We start from the raw sequence: 19,629 nt of genomic DNA, 5'->3' as shown, positions 1-19,629 counted from the left end.
AGAAAAGAGGGCCAACAAAGGGAGGAAAACAAAATAAATTTTCCAAATAAAAGTTCTGCAAAACAAGCAAACAAAAAACCCAGAAGTACCCTGGAATAAAACACGCGCTTGAATGTTTTATTTTTGCAGCCAGCTAGTTTTACAGGTCAGCATGGATAACCCTGGCTTTTAAGGGCTTGACAAACATTATCAAGATTCTGACCTTAAACTGAAATTCCTTGAACTCTCAGTACCTGTGAACTTGCACCTCAAATTCCTGCCCCTGGCATGTACTTAACCAGTCACAAGGAGCCAGCATTAGTGACTCCTCTGGCAGGAAGCATAACTTGTAGAGAAGTTAACAAGTTCTGAGTAAGACGGAGATAAACACAGATGGCAAACCGCTATCTTGAGCTGCTTGTCCTTTAAGTATGTTGAGATCCAGACTTTTAAGTGACACTTCAGTGATCTCAAAAGCAGGAATCTTGTGTCTGCCACTATTCCAGGTAACGAACTCTTTTTTGGGGGAATAATTGTTGAAGCTACTAGTCTAAGGATCTGATTTGTAATAGATTTGTGATTTGGGTAACAACCCCTCTGATGTTTAGAAATTTCCTTTAAGAAAGCCTTATCAGAATCATATGACTAATTATATTTACTGGTTAAAGATAAAGAAAGCTGGTCATGGCATTATTCCTATGTCTTCTTTATTTAATTTGATTGCTACTGAAATAATATGATGCAATTTAATCTTTATTTAGCTTTGCTATGCCATAACATTTTTAAAAATCAGCAATGCTATTGACATAAAATGCTCTGGTAGGATTAAGACACGTTTACTGTTGCCTGAAGCCATACTTGAGGCTCGATGACTTTTCAGTGCCGAAAAATGCAGATAGAACCATCTTAGAGTTTATTTTGATTCCTTTGCTCTATCATTCTAGAATCTGCATTTCTGTATTAGTGTTACTTGAATGCAATGTATCTGAAAGATTTAGGTCTGAAATATATTAAGACTTCACTCCCTATTTCATGATGAGTCCAAAGCCTAACATTGGAAGTGAGGGGCAATAATGTCACACTGTGTACTTCTTGCTGGGATACAACTCACAAGACTAGGAATTGACTTAAGAATGAAATGCTGTCCTCATTTATCTGTTAAGTTAGATCCTAAATCATTTCATCTACTCATAAATAAATTTTCTTTATGGACAAAATAGGAATGTTTATTTTCCTCTCAGTTAGTATGCAAGTCTATTTGCAGCATTCTAGCAAAAGAGAGTACAACTCGTTTTCTGTGCTTATAAATTGTTCATTACCACGCTCTCTGATGGCCAATTCATGGCTCCATCTGCAACTCCACAAATCTCTTTGCCCAGGTAAGCTTGGTGGAGTAAATATGATGTGCTAAAGAAGATGAGATTGGGATTTAAGGGAAAAAAAAAAAGACATCTCACATGAAATTCTTATCTATGATTTTAAATTTTCTAACTCCTTACTTGTATTGATATTTGCATATTAGGGTCCAGGAAAATAAAAGCTTCATTGACTTCATTAACATACTTTTGGGGGCTGCCTATGAGTGACATTTAATGATTTTTCTCCTTGTACCTGAAAAGGGTCTCAGTTCAGTAGAATAACAAATATACAAACAAATCCTTTAGATAGTAGTACTTTCTTTCCTCTGTGATGTGAGTTGTTGTAACCTAGAAGACTCAACACAGAGGACTAAGATAATTGTGTTAGAATACTTATGGTTTGAGTCTTTCAAAGCAAAGCAATCAAGGTTATTAGCTTTTCCTTCTTCTTTGATAAACAGAGAAATGTAAATCTCAACAAGAATGTCAATGGAGCTTAGGTAGACCTTAGCCTTAGAGCAGTTAAAAATCACTCCTTCCTGCACATATTTAACATCCACTAATGTTAATGGGATGGAGTTCACATGTTTTCACGTGGGGAACTTGATTCCTTCATGTGAAAATAATATTTACAAGTAATGATGCTCCTTCCTTTAGCTAAAATGTGAAAACAAAGCAAAAGTACAAGGTGCACAAAAGCTCCTTAGAGAAAGCAAAGTGTTTTCACACCCACCTCTGGTGGTGGGTTGGATAAGAATCTGGCTCACAATATATATCTCCTGTCATTGCTGAGCTGAAGTATCTACCCAGAGATTTTTTTCAATTAAAATTCTGTGCACCAATAGATTCTGCTATGGAGATTTTAATTAAAAAAAAAAAAAAAGAAATGATATAAACCCCCATTGTCTCTAGGCAGTGTTTGTATTAAAGGATTAGACTGATGAAATGTTTGGATTTTATTGTTCTAAACATGTGTTTCAGTTGGTGCTATCGGACACACCATGTGAAGAAAATGAAATGTAAGTAAATAACTAGAAGCTCCACGGTTTTATTCAGCCTTTTCAAAATCTGAAGACTAAAAATGTCTCAAGTCATTTGAGAAGCACAAAATGAGTTTCAAATGATCATTACAATTACTAGAGAAAAAAAGTACATTACTTTTAAATGCAAATGGCTTAGTTTTTCTAAAAGCAGAAAGGATGCACTTTCATTGTGGTCAGCTTTGTTAAATAAAAATAAGGGGCCTAGTTGATTTCAAGATATTTTTGCTCACTGCGTTCTCCATCTTGGAGGTTTCAGATGTCCTTTAAGTTCATGTCTTCCTTTATGACTGCATCCACATGTGTTAAGACACAGAGATGATGGGAGACAGTTTTCTGGCTAATTTGGTTTCAAATATAAGCAAACAATGATCTAACCTATATTATATTTCAAAGTGTTTTGATATAAGTTATGTAAATAATTGACTCAATTTTCTCATTTTTTTGTGCTATAGGCTTAATGCTTCTCAGAATTCTATTCTGGAAATGAGGAGAGGCTGTCATTAATAAAGCTGCTATTGATTAATAACTGTAATATACTGAGACTGGTGCGAGTGTCAGAAAGCACTTCTGCCAAGTGCTGTCTTCTTCTGGGAGCAGTCCTCACTGCCAACTAGCTGTTTTAATTATCATTGTTACCCTCCAGGCTGGGGTCTTCAGGCCCTGTCTCCAGATTAAGAGGCCAGGCTGGGTGGGATGCTTTCCTTGGCCCTGGAATCCTTCACCTGTTTTTGGTGGATCATCCCATTATTGATAATCTGCTTGTTAAGTACATGCCTCTCTTTTCAGTTACTGCATGTTTCTCCACTGCTGTTTCTTTGCACTGATATTGGACTTGCTTTTTCCTCTGTCTTCTGGGGTTGGTGACATAATGGACTTTTAACTATTGGTTTGTTTAATTTTGGACCTCATGGCTGTTTCATCTTGCCGTTTCATCTTCTGCTTTTGACCCAGAGTACTAGAATAATGGTTGTTTGTTTGTTTTTTGATCATGTTGCACAGCTTGCAGGATCTTAGTTCCCTGACCAGGGATTGAACATAGGCCCCCAGCAGTGGACATATGGAGTCCTAACCACTGAGAAGTCAGGAATTCCCATTAGAATAAAGAAATTCTTAATTGGAAAAATCATAAGTGTTGAATCTAACTCCCTCATCAACATGACAGGAGAATATGGTACTGGAGAACTTTAAATGCTAACTTTAGAGTCACTGAGGCTACTAAGCCTTTTTTTTCAGGTGAAGAACTGAGACCCAAAGAGAGATAGTAACAAATTAACTACAAGACTTAAACTGGTACTTAAGTACAAAACTTTTGGCTACATCATTTTGTATTTGGATGTCTGTTATTAATATATTTGTCATTATTTAGTGGCTCCCCAGAGGCACAGTGGTAAAGAATCTGCCTGTCAATGCAGGAGATGTAGATTCAGTCTCTGAGTAGGGAAGATTCCTGGGAGGATGGCATGGCAACCCCCTCCAGTATTCTTGTCTGGAAAATTCTATGAACAGAGGAGCTTGGTGGACTACAATCCATGGGGTCGCAAAGAGTTGGATACTACTGAGCACACACCCATTATTTAATATCACTACTTTTGAAGGAAAACAAACAAAAACACCCCTTCAGATATAATTTGCAGATATAATTAGCAGATATAATTATAATTTTATAATTATAAAATTAGCAGAAAATAAAGACAGAGAAGGTAAGAAAGTGGTTGATTTTTTAGGGAGCTGGTAGAAGGTAAGTAAACATATTGAATGTATTGAAAATAGACACAGTATCTCAAATCTTTTATCACCACAAGAAGATGTTTGTGGGAATCTAGTATTAGTTCTATTTAAATTGTTTTCCAAACACAAGACTGATTTTTTCTGATCAAACTTGCTCAATTTATTTTTATAATAGCATTTTAGTAGAAACAGCACATTGCTAAGCTTTTGTATATAAATTAGATATTGTAAGTAATTTAATGTATGGAATAAAACATGACAGAGGCCCTCTGCATAATTATACCTTTAATCTTCCCTTTTCCCAGAAATAACCAAGTATATTGATGTGCATGTGCTTGCAAAAATGGGTATTTTATGAAACATAACTAAAATCATATGCTCACAGGATTCTGTAAATTAATTGCATGAATACATTGCTGATGATAGTCTGCCATATTACCCAGCTTGGGGAAGTTAAGTATTTTGCTCAAGAGTAAGCAAGTAAAAGGCAGAACTTTGATTTGGGCTCACAAATGACTCCTGAGCCTGGGATTTTCACCACAAACCACACTATGTATCCAATATGTAGATAAAATTACACACCTGGCGGCACATCTGAGGGATGCACAATCCATCCGTCCTTTCGGTGACTGTACAATTTACCCACCCGAAATTAATTAGGTCAGGTCACTAGTCTCTGGGTGATATGATTAGGCACCCGTCACTCCCCCAGATTATTGTAGCTAAATTGGATTCTAGCTTTTTGTTAAGGATGATCTTTACAAAAAGGACCCATGAAATTTGCTATTGCGTTTACATTCTAAGAGTACTATGAGAAACATTGTTCTTGTTGCTAAACACAGCCTATTTATGAAGCCCCATAGTTTGAATTTGTTTTTCATTTCTCTGGGGCTTCCCTGGTGGCTCAGATGGTAAAGAATCTGCCTGCAATGCAGGAGACCCAGCTTTGATCCCTGGGTTGAGAGGATCCCCTGGAGAAGGGAATGACTATATCAGAAATAGTTGTGCATGTGGTGAATAATGTTGCCTGTTTTATTAATTTTAGAGAATACTACATTACCAATTCTCTCTCTTATCCTATTAACTGCTAGAAAGTTTAAACCAGATCTGAAGCTGAGTTCTAATTTTATGTATGGGATTTACTACATTCAGTTTACAAACTGATCTCACTCGTGTCTTATTCTTTTGTCTGATACTATCTGAGGTCTCACTTTTTTTTTCCTATTTTTAATATTTTCTTGAAACATTTTGTAACATGGGATATTGAATGCACTCAGGCAGTACACCACACAGCAATATGAGGCTAGAACTGACTTTTACTATTCCCAGTTGCAGTGCTGCATCATAGTAAGAGAGACATGGGCTCCAGAGCCAGACCATTTAGATTTAAAGCCTGCCTCTGGCCCTTCTAACTGGGTTATCATGGAGAAGTTACTTAACCTCTTTATGACTGAATTGTCTCAATTGTAAGTGAGAATCGCAATAGTGTGATGCTACTTTATAGAATTTTAAGTTTGAAAGTGAATTAATTCACATGAACTTATATAACTGTTGGTTTAGAAAAATGCCTAGCATAGGAAATTAGGGATAATTCTAGTAGAGGAGCCAATGGAGCAACTCTGAACTTTTCTTCTATTTATCAAATTAATGAATTTGTAATTAATCTTAGGTCCACAGATTCTCAGCACTGATAAGAAAATTAAGATTGGCTATCTCCCCAAATAAGTATTTTAAAAAAGAAGTAGGTGTCAAAGGAGATAATTTTTGTCCTTACAGAGCAGGAATCCTCTCCACACATCACAGTAGGATACTAGTTGTTCTGAAAGGGACAGAAATTATCTCCTTTGACCCCTACTTCTTTTTTAAACTTTTTATTTTGTATTGGGGGTAGAGCGGACTAACAATATTGTGATAGCTTCAGGTGAATAGAAAAGGGACTCAGCCATACACATACATGTATCCATTCTCCCCCAAGCTTCCTTTCCATCCAGGCTGACACATAGCATTGAGCAGAGTTCCATGTGCTATATAGTAGGTCTTTGTTGGTTATGCATTTTAAATATAGCAAAGTTAATATGCCTATCCCAAACTCTATAACTACCCCTTTCCCCCATCTTTCCCTCTGGCAACCATAAGTTCATTCTCTAAATCTTTGTGTCTCTCTCTTTTGTAAGTAAGTTCATTTATATCATTTCTTTTCAGATTCTGTGTTTAAAGGATGTCATCCAATATTTCTCCTTCGCTGCCTGACTTACTTCACTCTGTATGACAGTTTCTAAGTCCATCCATGTTGCTGCAAATGGCATCGTTTCATTCTTTTTTATGGCTGAATAATATTCCATTATATATATAAATCACATCTTCTAAAGCCATTTGTCTCTTGATGGATACTTAGGATGATTCTATGTCTTGGTTATTGTAAATAGTGCTTCAATGAGCATTGGGATACACATATCCTTTTGAATCGTGTTTTTCTCTGGATATATGCCCAGGAGTGGGATTGCAGTGTCATATGGTAGCTCTATTTTTAGCTTTTTAAGGAAACTCCATACTGTTCTCCATAATGGTTATACCAATTTACATTTCCACAAACAGTGTAGAAGGGTTCCCTTCTCTCTACACCCTCTCTAGCATTTATTGTTTGTGGACTTTTTGATGATGACCATCCTGGTTGGTATGAGATGATATTGTAGTTTTGATTTGCATTTCTCTAATAATATGAATGTTGAACATCTTTCCATGTGCCTCTTGGCCACCTGTATGTCTTCTTTGGAGAAATGTCTGTTTAGGTCTTCCTGCATTTGTTGATTGGGCTGTTTTGATATTGTTAAGCATCATGAACTGTTTGTATATTTTGGAGATTCATCCATTTTATGTCACATCATTCTCAAATATTTTCTCCCAATGTGTGGGTTGTCTTTTTTTGTTTTGTTTATTGTTCCTTTGCTGTGCAAACCTTTTGAGTTTAAGCAGTTCTCATTTGTTTATTATTGTTTTTATTTCTATTATTCTGGAGGCAGATCAAAAAAGATATTGCTGTGATTTATGTCAGAGAGGATTCTGCCTATGTTTCTCCTTAGGAGTTTTATAGTGTCCAGTTTCACATTTGGGTCTTTAATCTATTTGAGTTTACTTTTGTATGTGGTGACACCTACTTCTAGAAGGTTCTGGTTATTGAAAATGTCTTCCTTAAACATTATAATCTGCTCTAACTTCTGGATTTTTTTTTCTTTTTGATATTCTCATCTGAATTTGACTAAGCATAAATGAATCTCCTTGCAAGGAGATCCAACCAGTCCCTCCTAAAAGAGATCAGTCCTGGGTGTTCATTGGAAGGACTGATGTTGAAGCTGAAACCCCAATACTTTGGCCACCTGATGCAAAGAGCTGACTCATTTGAGAAGACCCTGATGCTGGGAAAGATTGAGGGCAGGAGGAGAAGGGGACAGCAGAGGATAAGATGGTGGGATGGCATCACTGACTCAATGGACATGGGTTTGGGTGGCCTCCGGGAGTTGGTGATGGACAGGGAGGCCAGGCACGCTGCGGTTCACGTGGTCACAAAGAGTCGGACATGACTGAGTGACTGAACTGAACTGAAATAAATCTCTGAGTAACAACTTTGTTTAAGAAAATGTAACTTTTCCTACACTGAAGATCTTGCACCTAAATTTGAGTATTTAAAATATTGCTACTGTTCAGATGGTTTTATTTTTTAAGAACTCAAAGATTTCTATTTAAAAATTAAACTCGAGAAAGACATGGAAACGATGGTAGGGAGGGAGTAAAAAGACCTGTATTCTAATTTAAGTTCTTTTGTCAGCTGGTGACCTTCCCACTTATTTTCCCATAGTGAAAAATCACAAAGCACAATGGAAAAATCCTGAGTGAAATAAATGATCCCAAAGGAGCTCGCAATTGTGAAATTATATGCTCACTTTGCATTTCTCCAGCTAACTGCTTTCTGACCATTTTATTGCTATTAGTAACTTCAACAATGTGTGCACAGGGTCAGAAAGAGGAGGTAAAGTAAGTAAGTTTGGATAATTGATAGCACTTGAAAAAATATTAATTGGCTCAAATATTAGAACTAAGAAATGAAATGAGGTAGTTAATATTTAGAATTGGCATTTCAATATATATATGATCTATTTTTAAATGTAAGAAGAGAAGCAGAGATTTATACATAGAGGAAGATTAAACAATCCATTCTTTCTGGTTATAAGCTTACATTTCAAGATTGAAAACCAAGAATCTTGTGCTCTTTTATTGGATCAGGACACCAAGAAAATTTTCCCACATTCATTTTGAAAGTGGGATACTACATTTAATTATATATATATATTTATATATATATATAAAATATACTATATATAAAGTTTATGGCTACAAAAGTGATGCATGTACATTACAAAAATTCAAAGAATATAGAAATGTTGGAAATATTAAGTGCCTCACAATACCAAAGTGCTTCAAAAGAAGCAAGCATTATTAGTAACTTGATGTATATGTGACCCCGTGGACTGTAGCTCGCCAGACTCCTCTGTTGATCGGATTATCCATGCAAGAATACTGGAGTGGGTAGCCATTCCCTTTTCCAGGTATCTTTCCTACCCAAGGATTCAACCTGGAGTCTCCTGCACTGAAGGCAGATTCTTTATCATATGAACCATCAGGGAAGCCCCATATCTATACATACTAAATGTATAATACCTATTTAGTGAAATCAGTGTATTTGTGCAAAAGAAAATATACAAAGTAGAACTGAGATCTTTGCATTATTTTATTTAACAAAGCTTTCATTGTAAATATAAGCTATATTCTCTTTGATGAATGGATAATATTTCTTTACAAGGATGTGCCATTAATTACTGGTAAAATCCTTGATTGATCTCTTATCTTAGGATGCTTTTTAAACTCATACATCAGTTCCCATTTTTTTTCTCTGCCATTTGAACTTATGTACTTGGCTAAACCCTCTAGGTGCCCCCCCCCCAAAAAAAAATTCTTGTCTAAGTTTGACTTTTGTCTTAAACATTTGCAATAAAAATTTTAAGTTGACACTTCACATGTGTTAAAAGTCATTTCTGAATAGTATAATGATAAACATGACACACTGCCTCCTTGGAGATGCTGAGAGCAATAAATTAGCTGACATTTATGAATGCTTTCAAGTTGAAAAGTATTGAGTGTTATTTTTAAAAAGATGATTAAGTATAGCTCATCTCAGAAGTTATCAGGCTGTGATGAACAATTTTCCACTGTTTAATCTCAGACTACTTTAATAGCAGCATCTACACCAGGGTGTGAAAAAGGTCCATCAGTAAACATACATTCAGTACACGTGTCTGACATAGAAAGGGGCTCTAAAATGAACAGCATTTAAATGGCTATCCCTAGGGAGTTAAACCTCCTGAAAATTGCACTGTGGACTTTGGCTTTGTATTACCTTTTTAATGTTAATCCGAGAATGATTGAGTTGTTCCTAAATACACAAATAGTTTGACCATCCTGAAAATCAACTTCTAACTCCTTGGTAAATGGTATGTGTGACCACACACACTCATTTTCCTTTTATTATAAATTCTTTATCCTATCAAGTTGGTGGGCTTCCCTCATAGCTCAGTTGGTAAAGAATCCACCTGCAATGCAGGAGTCACCGGTTCTATTCCTAGGTCCGGAAGATCCACTGGAGAAGAGATAGGCTACCCACTCCAGTATTCTTGGGCTTTCCTTGTGGCTCAGCTGGTAAAGAATCTGACAGCAATGTGGTAGACCTGGGTTCAATCCCTGGGTTGGGAAGATCCCCTGAAGAATGGAAAGGCTACCCACTCCAGTATTCTGGCCTGGAGAGGTTCCATGGACTGTATAGTCCATGGGATCGCAAAGAGTCGTATATGACTGAGCGACTTTCACTTTCAGTTTCAAGCAGGTTATAGGCCTGCTATTCCTTACCAAGATATAAATGGTTAATAGAGATTATGAACTTTCCCTGGAGAATTTGCATTCTGAAGAATTATAAGTCTCTGAATAAACAGAACACTGGAACAGTTATCTACCTAATACTTAATACCTATGACACGTTAGTCCTGAAAAGTAGTTACTACCACCTTCTCAATGCACAACAGTATTCATAACTCTAGAATCAACCTTATTACAGTGAAACTATCTGTCTATGTGTCTGACAGATTCACAATTAGCTGTATTCTCAGTGCCTTAAATGAAGTGGACATACATACAGTAAATATTTGTTTAATTATGCTGGGGGGTACAGTGAGCATGTGATTGTGGGGGAAACGGGTGTGGTCAGGACAAATACTGTGGTCCAGAAGAATAAGCTTTGTCAATCTAGAGATCCAGCACTAACTGCTCTTCCTTTATCACCAGGTGCATAAACTATAAAGATCATTACACAAATGGCTGGTATATCTGGTAAGGACATCCTCAATTTGTGCTATAAAATCTTTGGTGGTATATACATACTCCTTTTCCTAAGTAATTGAGATAGCATATGAAATCATACAGCTTAAGAAAACTTTAGGAATCATGTGGATTAATATATATAGAAACATCAGTTTCAGGTCATTGGCCAGTGTTTACTTAAACACTTCCTGTGACGACTGACTATTTTTAAGAATGATAGTTTATTCCCAAGTTGGATATTTTTAAAGGTGAAATCTTTCTCCTGAAATCTTTCAAAATGATCCATCCACTGATTTTAGTTCTTGCCTTAAACATTCAGGATAAGACAAAAAAAGAGTTGTTATAAATTTCTAAATCTTGGCTTCTGTATTTTTCAAATTGAACATTGCAGTTAGTGGTTAGTTCCTCAAAGACAGAAGCCCTGTCTTGTCAACCTTTGAATCCCCACCTCCAACATCTAAAAATCTATTTGATCACTTACATTCTAGAAGAAGGTGGTAAAGAATCTGCCTGCCAATGCAGGAGACACAAGAAATGTGGGTTTGATCCCTGGGTTAAGAAGATCTCCGGGAGTAGGAAATGACAACCCACTCTAGTATTCTTGCCTGGGAAATTCAATGAACAGAAGAGTATGTTGGGTTATAGTCCGCAGGGTCACGAAGAGTCAGACATGACTGAGCGAGTGCACACACACACACACACACACACACACATACTTACACACACACTAGTTGAGTGAATGACTGGATAACTGAATGGAAGCAGTAATGGATGAATGTAAGTAATTAAGATGCTACTTCTTTGAACAAATCTCCAATTTCTAAAGAGGAAACAATTAAGATTGCCTGGTAAGACTGCCTCACTCTGAGCTCAGAGAAGATTCCAGAGTCAGTGAAAATGTGTGAGAGATGATGAGGGTTTGTTTAAGGAATTCGGCCGCTCAGAGTCCTTACAGCCGGGCTTGCTGTGTTTTTTCACCTTTCCAGGAAGTAGCAGGAGCTCTTAACTTTGAGGCATGTTCCATCTCACTCCTCCCCTGATTTCTCTGGCTTCAGGTTCTTGCTGCTGATTTTCCTGGTGGCTCTTCTCTGTGGAACAGTGATCTTCTGCCTCCAGTGCTGCCTGAGGAGACTCCAAAATGGTCCCCGAAGACGCACCATGGCTGTTTTTGCTGTTGGAGACTTGGATTCCGTTTATGGTAAGCTATTTACACACTTCTAGATGTCCTCTTTGGAAACCTTATAGTTTTGTGTGAGTTGGAAAGTTAATCTATGAAAAACAAATTTGCAAACAAAGAACAAGATATAGTTTACTGAGGACTCAAGGCATGCACTGGGGAGAGAGTCTAAAGGAGGAAACTTCAGAAGAAGACTCCAAATTAAGAAAAAAAAAATGTGTCCTGGGGAAGTGACTCAGAGTTGAGTATGGGAATAGAACCTAAACCTAAACATTCCGTCAACAAGCAGAAGAGAAAATGTACACAGGGCTGGCCACTCCAGGTGAAAGCAGGGTTTAAGGTACAGAAGAGTATCTCTGGGCTTTTGATGTCCATCTTTCCTACCCTGTGTTCATTTAAGAAGCTCACCATGCCTCACTTACCTGCAATAATATTGAATAATGCTTTTCAGATTGTCTGCTTCCAGTGCAGAGCCTGAGATACTTGGAATTGTGTGAGCGAGTGTCAGTACTCATGTCCTTTCTCTCCAGACACATTGGCAGTCTCCTGATCCTCCCTGCTCCCCACACCCACTCCCAAACCCTGTCCTCTCTATTATTTTTTAGTGTGCACTAAGAGGTAAGAAATGGAGAAAATTGTGGTCTTGAGTTATTTGTAACTGCCAGCCTCAGCTTTAAGTAGAAAAATGACAGTTTTGTGATTTCTGAGAGGTGACAATTGACAGTTTATGTCTTCGTGTTAAGCATTGTCCTCGTCCAGAGATTGTCTGTTATGAGATTTTCCTTCTAAGGCACTACATTGTATATTACAGTTGCCTCAAGAGTGCTTGGTAGAAACTAACAGCTGCCCTTCAAAAACTTGGGTCAGCATAAGATTTTCAATAGACAAAGTGGGAGATGTCCTGGAAAAACTCACAGCTACATAGGAAGTGGGATAAAAATAAACTAAATCGTTTTAATCTCAAAATTCAGTATTAAGATTTAGTGATTGGATTCACTGTTGACTTTTTCCAAAGTTATTATTTAATAGGGAAACACACTGTTAATTTGAAAAATGATAATTTGGGAAAGGATAATTAAAGTCTCCAATGAAAATAGCCTTTTCTCCTAAAATCAGCAGCACTTTCCACTGAGCGTATAGAAAATAGGATCACTGACCCTCAAGCAAAGTATGTTGGTTAAAGGGATCAACATGGTCACATTGGTCTATTTTTCTTTATCTAACAAGAGGTGCTCAATAAATAAACACAACTATGCTTCTTCCAACTTGACTTGAGCTACTACAGAGGAGAATCCACACTGGTCTTCTTTCTTAGCCGTTCTCTCACTCTGAGGAAGAGTCTTTCACTAGATGACCTTGAAGTGTTAAAACAAACAAACAAAAAAATCTGGTTTTAATTTTTGGTAAATAAGCTACCAAGTTATACTGTTATAACTTTTCAGGTAGTTCATGTGCCACAGTTAAATCCCCACTTATCTAATATTTTTATATTTCCTGGATGATGGTTTCCATACATGCTTTTGAATTTTCTGAACTTCCCTGACAGATATGAATGTGAGAAAAGGAGTCAAGACTGAGACAGTGCTTCACAATTTAATTCATACCTACAAAGTACTAGGCACTAGGTCAGGGGTTTCACAGATACTATCTCTAATTCTTAAAATACCAACTCAGAAAAGTGGCCATTACTTCCCTTAGAGGATGTTATCTACTTTTCTCACTCTGCTGTTTAAATATACCCCATAAATCTCTGTTGCAGGTCAACTAATATACTACAGATTTTCCAAGATTGAGGATAATGAGCAATGAAAAGTTACATAGGGCACATATGGCAAAGGATCAAACATAACTGAGAAACAGTACACTCACACACATACACACACAAACACACACACACACATGGCTAGTCACCTCATTCGTGGACACTTATATCTTGAACCTTATATCTTGAACCACCAGATGTTTCCATTGGGTGATTCCTCAGTGGTAGGTTTTGCTGTCCAGAATCCTCATTTCCTTCCTCATTCTACCTTTTCCTTCTTAATCCCTTGGGTGTAGCTTTGACTCTTGTTTTTTGCAAGAACATTTAAACTCTTTCTCAACTTAAATAGCATTACCAGGTTCACTTCTGTTGATGTCCATTGTAGAGAACACGTTCAGTTGCCTCTTTCGGTTTATTTCTATCCTCACCTATGGTGATTTTCCCATCCACTGCCTGTCTCCCATCCTGTCCTATGGATGTTTAGGGTGGCTATATAGGTAGAGAATCACCATTCACATCGTCTTTGATGTGGATGTGGCTCCCAGACTTATGTTTCTTGCCATTCTTATTTTTCCTCTCCAAAACAAAACACAAACAAATAGTTCAGAAAGTGGTATTCTCTGTGATCTCTAGTCACTGGTTGTTGGTTTAATCACTAAGTCATGTCTGACTCTTGCAACCCCGTGGACTGTAGCCCACCAGTCTCCTCTGTCCATGGGGTTTCCCAGACAAGAACACTGGAGCAGGTTGCCATTTCCTTCTCCAGGGGACCTTCCAACCTAGGGATCAAACCCACATCTTCTGCATTGCAGGCAGCTTCTTTACCCCTGAGCCACCATGAAAGCCCCAGGTCACCTCTTCTTAACTAGTAATTTCTGGAATTAAACTCCAGGGAGCTAATATTATAAGGCAATCTGACACCCAGACCCACACCAAATTTCCTTTTCCCACTGAATTCTTATTATACTTTCACTTCTCCAGACAAATATCCTCCCTATCTAATATTTCCTTAAAAGGAGGTACTCTCCAAAAGAGAAGTGAGGGAAATACTAAAGGATATTTTTACTGCTGAGAGGGAAGTAAGGGCCAAACCACAGCTTCTGCCTCCACAGTCCCACAAAATTTTGTGCTCCCAGGTTGGAGCTAAGTCCACTCCATCTGGGTTTTCCCGTCTACACTGCAGTTATGAGTGTGTACTTCTGAGTCTTCCCCATAGCCACTGTTCAGAAGCAGGAGAGGAAAATGAGAACTCGTTTGCAAACTACTGGTGATGTATTAGAATATGAAATAAGGTTCCTGGACTCCCTGCCACCCCTTGATCAAAAGAGGGCAGATAGGACTTCCCTCCTGAATATAGAATGTAGGAAATAAGTCATTTAAAGCTTTTCAATGATGAGACATGATTTTATATATAAGCCCTGGGTTCCTCTAAAACTTTCATTTTATTTCTTCAAAATTTATTTCACGTTATTACCATACTCTGCTGAATATATTAGTTGAAATAGCTCTGCTCTTCTGACCTGAGGGTCAGAGGTTCAAGATCTCATGAAATCTGCCCTCAAATGAGAAGAGCAAAGAGGAGAATTTTGACTGACTATCAGAGGCTGGATTGGAGTGAACTTTACTGATATTAAAATATATAAAATTTCTTGCTGGCAACTCCTGACAATATTACATGACTCTGGTTGTCAATTATCTTGATTAGAAATATTTAAAAAAGGAAGGAGATACTTGGCTCGGGAATCCTTGTAAAATGTGTTTAAGGAAGGCCTTACCAGTTCAACCCATCACAGTGATGAGACCTCTGTCTGGAAGAGTCCTTAGGAATCTCAGCCAAACACCAAGGCTTCAAGAGAATCTTCTAGACCAATAATCATGCCTTTTCACAATTCTATGCTGACTCGATGCTCAGATTTGTTTTCCTTCCCCTCTGAAAAGGTTTAATGTTTCCATGTCGTAACATGTTATGATGAAGCTCTTTGTGCACCAATAAAAGAATTAATTCCTCTGATACGCCAGTGGAGGGTAAGGAGGAATGGTGACTCAAATTCAGGCAATCTTAGTCACCCACATGTGAGAGAACAGAATGATATAAAAAAGGATACAGAGCAGAAAAAATAAGAAAGGCATTTTCAAATAAACCAAGTCCATTAGAGTGACTCTTAATGACTTGGGGAATCTGAACTCTGGGTATAAAAAATTAGCAGTGAGTGTATTGGTTTTAAAAATCAAAAACAAACTGTTATCTTCATCAACAACTGTCAAAATCATAGGATTTTTGTAGGCATTTTTAACTGAGCTCTCTCAGTTTCCTAATTTGTCAAAAGATACAAATAAAAGATAAAAATGCTTGTTTCCCTCCCAGTCCCATGATATTGTATGTAAACATGCTTTGAAAAAAAAATTGAGAAGTGACATGTGTTCAATTTTACAAAAGCTTTCTGAGCTTAATTCTGTTTATCATATGAATACCGTATGGTTTTCATAAGTTTAAGAGCAATGGGCAAATCTATAGTAAGGAAATAACAATAAATATTTTCTAACATAAAGAGCAAGTGTCAATATCTTGCTGCCTGGAGCATGACATTAATAATGACCCTGGTAGATATAAATTCAAGCTAATAATTATTTTGAATAAATCTGGTCAACCACTCCAGATACAATGATAGCCAAGTTACCTCTGACTCTGTATTGGATTTGCTGGAAGCAGTTCATCTGGAAAATGGGCAGTGCTTACTAACTGTACCCACAAAGGAGGGAAATACTGAGGCAAGTCCACTTTGCCAGTGTTAACTCTTTTTGTCAAGACATTTGGACTAGCCTACATCATTCTAAACTTCTTAAATATTCAAGGCTCTAACTCCAAGAAAGTTTTTTTTTTAATAAGAAATTTTTCATTCAGTAATCTCTGTGCCATTAAAATTAATAAAGATAATGATTAAATCATTATTTAAACATTAAAATAAGAAAGTTTGGGAAATATTACTGTCAATAGAGGAAAATGCATGCATACTCCTGGCATAGTACAGTTCTTCTTATATAATAATAATGCTAATGACAATACTTTAGCCAACTCATTGGAAAAGACTCTGATGCTGGACAAGATCGAGGGCAGAAAGAGAAGGGGGTGACAGAGGATTAGATGGCTGGATGGCATCACTGACTCAATGAGTTTGAGCAAACTCCTGGAGATAGTGATGGACAGGGAGGCCTGGTGTGCTACAGTCCTTGGGGTCCACAAAGAGTTGGACACGACTAAGCGACTGAACAAGAACAACAACAAAATGCTAATATCACTACTGATAATAGTGACAGTCAACTTCAATGCGTGTCAGGCTTTGTTTTAAGCACGTTACATTTCATTTAGCCTTGCTTTTACAGATATTGCACAACAGCAAGCTGAGGTGTAAAAACTTGTGTAATAAGTTAGCATTAGGTTATTCAATTAAATAAATTAACTCCTTAAGGAAAGTGTTGAACCAGGAGGTGAGATTTATATTCTACATATGGTTGCACTCTTTACATATTACATTAATATTTAAATTATTATACTTTGTCCCATGAACCAGGGAGATACAAAATAAAGCAAATACAAATATATGGAAATTCATGATTCTAAATAAATCAAATGCACTCCAAAGCAATAATTTTGGTTAATTTACATATAGATTCCACTGATACAGCTATTGCCTTTTATGTAACTACTCTTGGAGTCATCTTAATAATTGTGGCTTGTTCTTTGAAATCTCCTTGATGGTATAGAATCTTAATCCTTTAAGGAAGGGGTCATTAAACTTTTTGTATTAAAGTCCAGGCAAGAAATATGTTTGGCTTTGCAAGCATATGATCTCTATCGGGACTACTCACGTCTGCGATTTATTAGGAAAAGCAGCCAGAGACAATATGAAAATGAATGGACATGATTGTGATACAATTCAATTTAATACACAAAAACAGCCAAAGGTTAGTTTAAGGGTGTAATTTCTTCTTTAAAGGTGAATTTATGGCTGTCATTAATTTATGTTATGTTATTGTTTTGGGAAGAAGCAGTCAAATTATTCCCAGAAAGGTAAAGACCTTGTGAAAAAAGGAAAACAGTATAGATAAATGACGATAAAGTATTACTATTGATTTCCTGTGTGACTCTAAAGCAGTCTTTCAAGCCAATACTAATAAAAGATTTCCCAAAAACCTATTGGAATAAGTGCATAATCTCTCAAGGTGATCAGTTTAAGGAAGAAAATGCATGTCTTTTATATTGGATGGTTTGTAGTGTGCATAATCTAAAGTCAAGACCTTTAATTTTAAAATTTAAAATGTGAGAATGCCTTTTGCTTATTGTATGCATATACTTTCATTACAAACTTTTCACAACTTAATATTTTTACTATGCATCATCGACAGATGTTGAAATTAATTAATTGCATTAGTTTCAGTTTACAGAACATACACATGAAAGAATGAAGTTCAGATGTAATACTTTAATGTTTCTAGTGAGATTGCATATCTCATGATGGGAGCATTAGCTAAAATGCCATTAGTGTTTACAGGAATCTTGTCTTCTGATCTACCAAAAGGGATATTTCTTCTAGTTTCAGCTGTTAAATTGTAAATGCTTCTTGATGGCTTAGTCAAAGATGGCCTAATCGGTGCATGAGAGCAAATTTTCTTGCTGTAATGACTAAAATATCACAGCAGAGAGTGAAATGATTGTAAATTTTTTCTCAAGGGTACAAATAATTTTCTGTTGCTCCAGTGATCCAAGAAATGCCAGATTTTATTAGGCAGTTCATGTGCTTCTATTTCATGCTGACTAGAAAGATTATGTCTCCACCTTTCTCTTTCCAGGGACAGAAGCAGCTGTGACTCCAACTGTTGGAATGCACCTACACACTCAAACCCCTGAACCGTTTTGTGTTCCCTGTTTTGGAGTTTTAGGCCCCCCGCCTCCATATGAAGAAACTAAAATCAAGCCGATTTTAGATCTAGATCGCTAATTGAAATGATTAGAAATATTTTAAATTTCAAAATATGCAATTTAGGAACAATTCTCTCATTGAGAATTCCTGGAAATCAGTTAATGTAGTCTTAAAAAGGACAAATAAATGAATATAAGAAAAGAATTTTGAGCATGGAGATGTTTCTGTAGTCAACTAGTGGACCCTTGTTATATCACTGTTGCTTTGTAATTTTATGTTCCTAATCAAGTTTCTTGATGCACTCCAATAGGCAGTAACTAACATAAGGGGTGGCTTCCATTAAGTTCCACTCCATTATATGTAACAGATTTATCTGCCTCAATCTCTGTTTTAACCTGACCTCTTCCCTGATATGGGGTCAATAAAATTATTGTCATTTAACAGTGACCCACAATAAACTGTGGAAAATTCTTAAAGAGATGGGAATACCAGACCACCAGACCTGCCTCTTCAGAAACCTGTATGCAGATCAGGAAGCAACAGTTAGAACTGGACATGGGACAACAGACTGGTTCCAAATAGGAAAAGGAGTATGTCAAGGCTGTATGTTGTCACCCTGCTTATTTAACTTATATGTAGAGTACATCATGAGAAAAGCTGGGCTGGAAGAAGCACAAGTTGGAATCAAGATTGCCAGGAGAAATATCAATAACCTCAGATATGCAGATGACACCATCCTTATGGCAGAAAGTGAAGAAGTACTAAAGAGCTTCTGATGAAAGTGAAAGAGGAGAGTGAAAAAGTTGGCTTAAAGCTCAACATTCAGAAAACTAAGATCATAGTATCAGGTCCCATCACTTCATGGCAAATAGTTGGGGATAAAGTGGAAATGGTGGCTGACTTTATTTTGGGGGGCTCCAGAATCACTGTAGATGGTGATTGCAGCCTTGAAATTAAAAGATGCTTACTCCTTGGAAGGAAAGTTATGAATAACCTAGACAGCATATTAAAAAGCAGAGACATTACTTTGCCAACAATGGTCCATCTAATCAAGGCTATGGTTTTTCCAGTAGCCATGTATGGATGTGAGAGTTGGACTTATAAAGAAAGCTGAGCACCGAAGAATTGATAATTTTGAACTGTAGTGTTGGAGAAGACTCTTGAGAGTCCCTTGGACTGCAAGCAGATCCAACCAGTCCATCCTAAAGGAGATCACTCCTGAGTGTTCATTGGATGGACT

General features: G+C 37.0%; 1 protein-coding gene across 1 annotated transcript; it reads left to right on the top strand.

Moving 5' to 3' along the window:
* Positions 1-331: 331 nt before the first annotated feature.
* Positions 332-18,593, top strand: TMEM207 (transmembrane protein 207). Its single transcript, XM_043874680.1, has 5 exons — positions 332-485; positions 2,319-2,356; positions 10,496-10,540; positions 11,587-11,729; positions 18,319-18,593. Exons 1-5 carry the CDS (start codon positions 411-413, stop codon positions 18,465-18,467), a joined length of 450 nt encoding a protein of 149 aa, XP_043730615.1. The 5' UTR covers positions 332-410; the 3' UTR covers positions 18,468-18,593.
* Positions 18,594-19,629: the final 1,036 nt, after the last annotated feature.

Source organism: Cervus elaphus, chromosome 19, assembly GCF_910594005.1.
Source record: "Cervus elaphus chromosome 19, mCerEla1.1, whole genome shotgun sequence".
Classification (NCBI taxonomy): domain Eukaryota; kingdom Metazoa; phylum Chordata; class Mammalia; order Artiodactyla; family Cervidae; genus Cervus; species Cervus elaphus.
Note: the sequence above shows the minus strand (reverse complement) of the source record. Positions and strands in the feature narration are given on the sequence as shown.

Coding starts and splice junctions, on each gene's coding strand:
- TMEM207 (XM_043874680.1), top strand. CDS start 411: ATGTTGAGATCCAGACTTTTAAGTGACACTTCAGTGATCTCAAAAGCA. Junction 10,541..11,586: donor ACAAATGGCTGGTATATCTG/GTAAGGACATCC, acceptor CTCTGGCTTCAG/GTTCTTGCTGCTGATTTTCC. Junction 11,730..18,318: donor AGACTTGGATTCCGTTTATG/GTAAGCTATTTA, acceptor TTCTCTTTCCAG/GGACAGAAGCAGCTGTGACT.